This window comes from Pangasianodon hypophthalmus, chromosome 4 (assembly GCF_027358585.1).
Source record: "Pangasianodon hypophthalmus isolate fPanHyp1 chromosome 4, fPanHyp1.pri, whole genome shotgun sequence".
Classification (NCBI taxonomy): Eukaryota; Metazoa; Chordata; class Actinopteri; order Siluriformes; family Pangasiidae; genus Pangasianodon; species Pangasianodon hypophthalmus.
This window is the reverse complement of record NC_069713.1, coordinates 2,780,857-2,784,202: the sequence shown is the minus strand read 5'-3', so window position 1 is coordinate 2,784,202 and position 3,346 is coordinate 2,780,857. Positions and strand designations below refer to the sequence as shown.

At 34.2% G+C, this 3,346-nt stretch overlaps 1 protein-coding gene across 1 annotated transcript; it reads right to left on the bottom strand.

Moving 5' to 3' along the window:
- Positions 1-996: 996 nt before the first annotated feature.
- Positions 997-2,938, bottom strand: LOC113523987 (C-C motif chemokine 3-like). The gene is made up of 3 exons (XM_026910097.3): positions 2,820-2,938; positions 1,650-1,761; positions 997-1,435 (listed from the first exon to the last, which is right to left on the bottom strand). The coding sequence occupies exons 1-3, from the start codon at positions 2,887-2,889 to the stop codon at positions 1,333-1,335; spliced, it is 285 nt and encodes a 94-aa protein (XP_026765898.1). The 5' UTR covers positions 2,890-2,938; the 3' UTR covers positions 997-1,332.
- Positions 2,939-3,346: the final 408 nt, after the last annotated feature.

Sequence of the window (3,346 nt, the reverse complement as noted above, 5' to 3'; positions counted from 1 at the left end):
TGTCTTGATTTAATTATACTGACATGCAAAGGTTTGGAGTTCATATTATACGTGATTTGTAATGAAGCATACTCTTGCTTTAAGAGACCCTTACTTTTGGGGGCGATCTTCCCTCTCTCAGTTCACACCAAGCTGAGCTGGGATGAAGTTGACTCGTGGCTCACAGAGCCAAAGATATTGAGGTTAATGGGAGAAGCCACAAAATACATGTTTATAAACATAAATTTCCCATTTGTGCCGAGAATAAAGAGCCGTTGACCAACTACAGAAGTTTGGTGTCCATTTGTCCTTCACACAGCTGACGTCATACTTATATGACATTCCCTTTCTCAGTGAGCTGCTTTCAGCTAAAGAATTTACATAAATACGACCACTGAACTGATTTTCTAATTCCGCAAATTTTGGCTCATGCTGAGTATCTATTTTGTGTTAAGAATACATTTTGGGAACATTTTGTTTCAACAATGTTCAATCCGAGAATGTTTTACATAACATCATCATTAACTAGTTAGATGAGCTATATGCTAATAATGTTAAATAATGATGTCATGACACATTTGTGTTATGTCTACTGTCATGTCTGTTATGTGCTACACCCACCATCCACCCATTATTAACTTTCAAATTTGAGTTACAATTAATTTGTCATACATCCCTCCTTAAGAGAAGGTAGATTAGATGGTAATTAATAAAGTCTCTATTTAAATTTAAATTAAATTTAATTTAAATTGAAAAAGTCTCAATGGCCTCAAGACAGAGGGTGGTGGCAGGCCCAAAAAAAAGCTAGCTAGCTAAAATGGTGTTGATTAATTTTCTATAACAGCAGCTCTGACAGTAGTGCAGCTCTGACATTTTAAATTAAAAATTAGAAAATACTAAGAAAAGAGAAAAATATTATACACATCTGCATGAAGAAAAAAACAATTTTGCAGCAAGACAGGAACCCATACATGGGAGAAAAAAATCCATAGAATGAAACAAACACACTGATTACCCATATATGTATATATTAATGCTGGCATCAAAGATGTGACATAAACATTTTAAAGAGTTTGAATGCATCCAATATTGTTTTCTTTTAAAATGGGAAAATGTAATTTAAAAAAAGCCCTGAAATTTAAGATGCAATTTATACATTAAAAAAAATAAATGAATTCATGTCCACAGTCTATAGAATAAATCAGTTAAACAATGCTAGGCTCAGTTTATGTTTAAATATGATTTATAATAAAAAGCTTCATTCCTTCTCTCTGGCTATATAAAAAGTGCATTTTGTAAAAGAAGCATTAATTATTAATGGAGAGAGGATTTAAGAACTCATTTGATTTTGGATCAGGCTTGTAAAATCAGACGGTCGTCAATTTTTTTCATGTTGTCCTTCACCCACTCGACGCCGGGGTCTGCACACACCTCACGGTCGGTCTTTAGGATAAAGCTGCAGAGAGAGAAGATTTACATCAATGTATAACTGCAATAAAGACAGAAAATCAAACACTCTCACACGTCCCAAACCTCCATTATTTAATTTAATTTATTTAAAGTTAGATTATATTGCATATAACCATAAAGCAACAATGGACATTGGAAAAACTTTTTTATTAATTGGTTTCATATATATAAAGAAAATAAATGAGGGGGTGAAAGCTTACATGACTCCAGGTTTTGTACAGGAATGGTCTGTTTCTTGATACTTTGTAATGAGTCTTACAGGGATTCGATGTGTCTGGTAACTGAAGCAGCATTTCTCTGGTCCATGTGCATCTGTGTGAAAACATTTGGTTCTGTGATTAAATGTTCAATGAAAAGATATTAGATGCTTTTATATCTATTATGAGATGCACGCTATTGTAGCTATTAAACTGTATTATTTCACAGTGAATTCTGGACTGTGATTGGTCAGAAGGTGTTGATTAATTTTCTATAACAGCAGCTCTGACAGTACTGCAGGTTTATATTAATGCACTTGTTCTGATACATTATCGTTTCTATAGTAGCAGCTCATTCGCAGGGACTTGTACAGCAGATGCTCCACAGAAACAGATTACAAAATGTGTGTAATCGTTGATATGGTGAAATTTTCTCTAAGATGTTTATTTAACATTTATGTGTCCAGTGTCAACACTATAGTTTTAAAATTTAAGTTTTTTAACTTCTTTAGGACAGAAGAGTTCACACTTCTTTGCGGTTTCTCGGTAACGTGACCAGCTGCCTTTTTTTTTGGCTTATTAACTTAAAGAGAGAGAATAAAAGAGAGGCTGGTAAGGGAAAGACTGTTTATAGCTGCTATCATGTAAGTGAGAACAGGAAATAACTTGTTTCACCAACATTGAATATAACTGTAATCAGACAAAACGTATGAAAGATCATTCTTTAATAAATAGAAATTGTAACTCTACCCTGTTACTCAGTATTTTACTGTAACATTGGCTACGTTTACATGCACATCAGTGGGCTAGGTATTTAGGAATGGCAACTCAGGCATACTTACAACAACCATGTATACAGGAATATTTCGATGCCTGTACGCTTATAAACATCGTATTCGGAATATGGCTGAAACCCGAATGTAGACATTAAATGAAATTTGATGTGCATGTAAACATAGTCAGTGTAAAACACACAGTGGTTTATTAACGCTGGTTATTTTCAGCAACTTGGTCGTCTTTTTAGGGAATTCAAGTTTATAAACCAGGGGAGTTTAGTGATACTACTATTACTACTACTATTACTACTACTACTACTACTACTACTAATAATAATAATAGTAATAATAAGGACAAAAAAGCAGTTAAATATTGAAAAGGTGAACGTTATCTTACTCTGGGCCGTTGTGAAGGACTGAAGGCAGGTGAGAACCAGCAGAAGCAGCACGAGAGAACGAGAGGACATGACTGCTGATGGTGATGACGATGATGATGATCACGATGTGAACAGAGTGGTATTAATGCAGGTATCACCTCACTCTAGAGTTTATATAAGCTGCAAAGAAGAGGAGGAGAGATTGTGGTTTGGGTGTTTGTTTGACCAAAAAGTTGCACTTTGACTAAGAGATAAAATAAACCCACCCCTTTCACAGGAAACTCGGCTGCGGTTTTTCACCTAAAACGAGAAAGAACTGAGTGTTTAACACTTTGTAACCAAACTCATCTCACATTCCTGTATTAAATTCATGAAATAAAATAAAGATAAATGAGTGCAGCTTTATTGGAGTTAAACATTAATTCTGTGGAGTCCAAACTCAGATCCTATGTTAAACAAAACACATCACATACAATACACAGAGATAAAACAAAAAAAAAGTATTAAATGTGCCTAATTATTCACACAATTTGTACTTCACTGTTCT

Coding starts and splice junctions, on each gene's coding strand:
- LOC113523987 (XM_026910097.3), bottom strand. CDS start 2,889: ATGTCCTCTCGTTCTCTCGTGCTGCTTCTGCTGGTTCTCACCTGCCTT. Junction 1,762..2,819: donor GTCCTTCACAACGGCCCAGA/GTAAGATAACGT, acceptor GTTTTCACACAG/ATGCACATGGACCAGAGAAA. Junction 1,436..1,649: donor TGTACAAAACCTGGAGTCAT/GTAAGCTTTCAC, acceptor CTCTCTCTGCAG/CTTTATCCTAAAGACCGACC.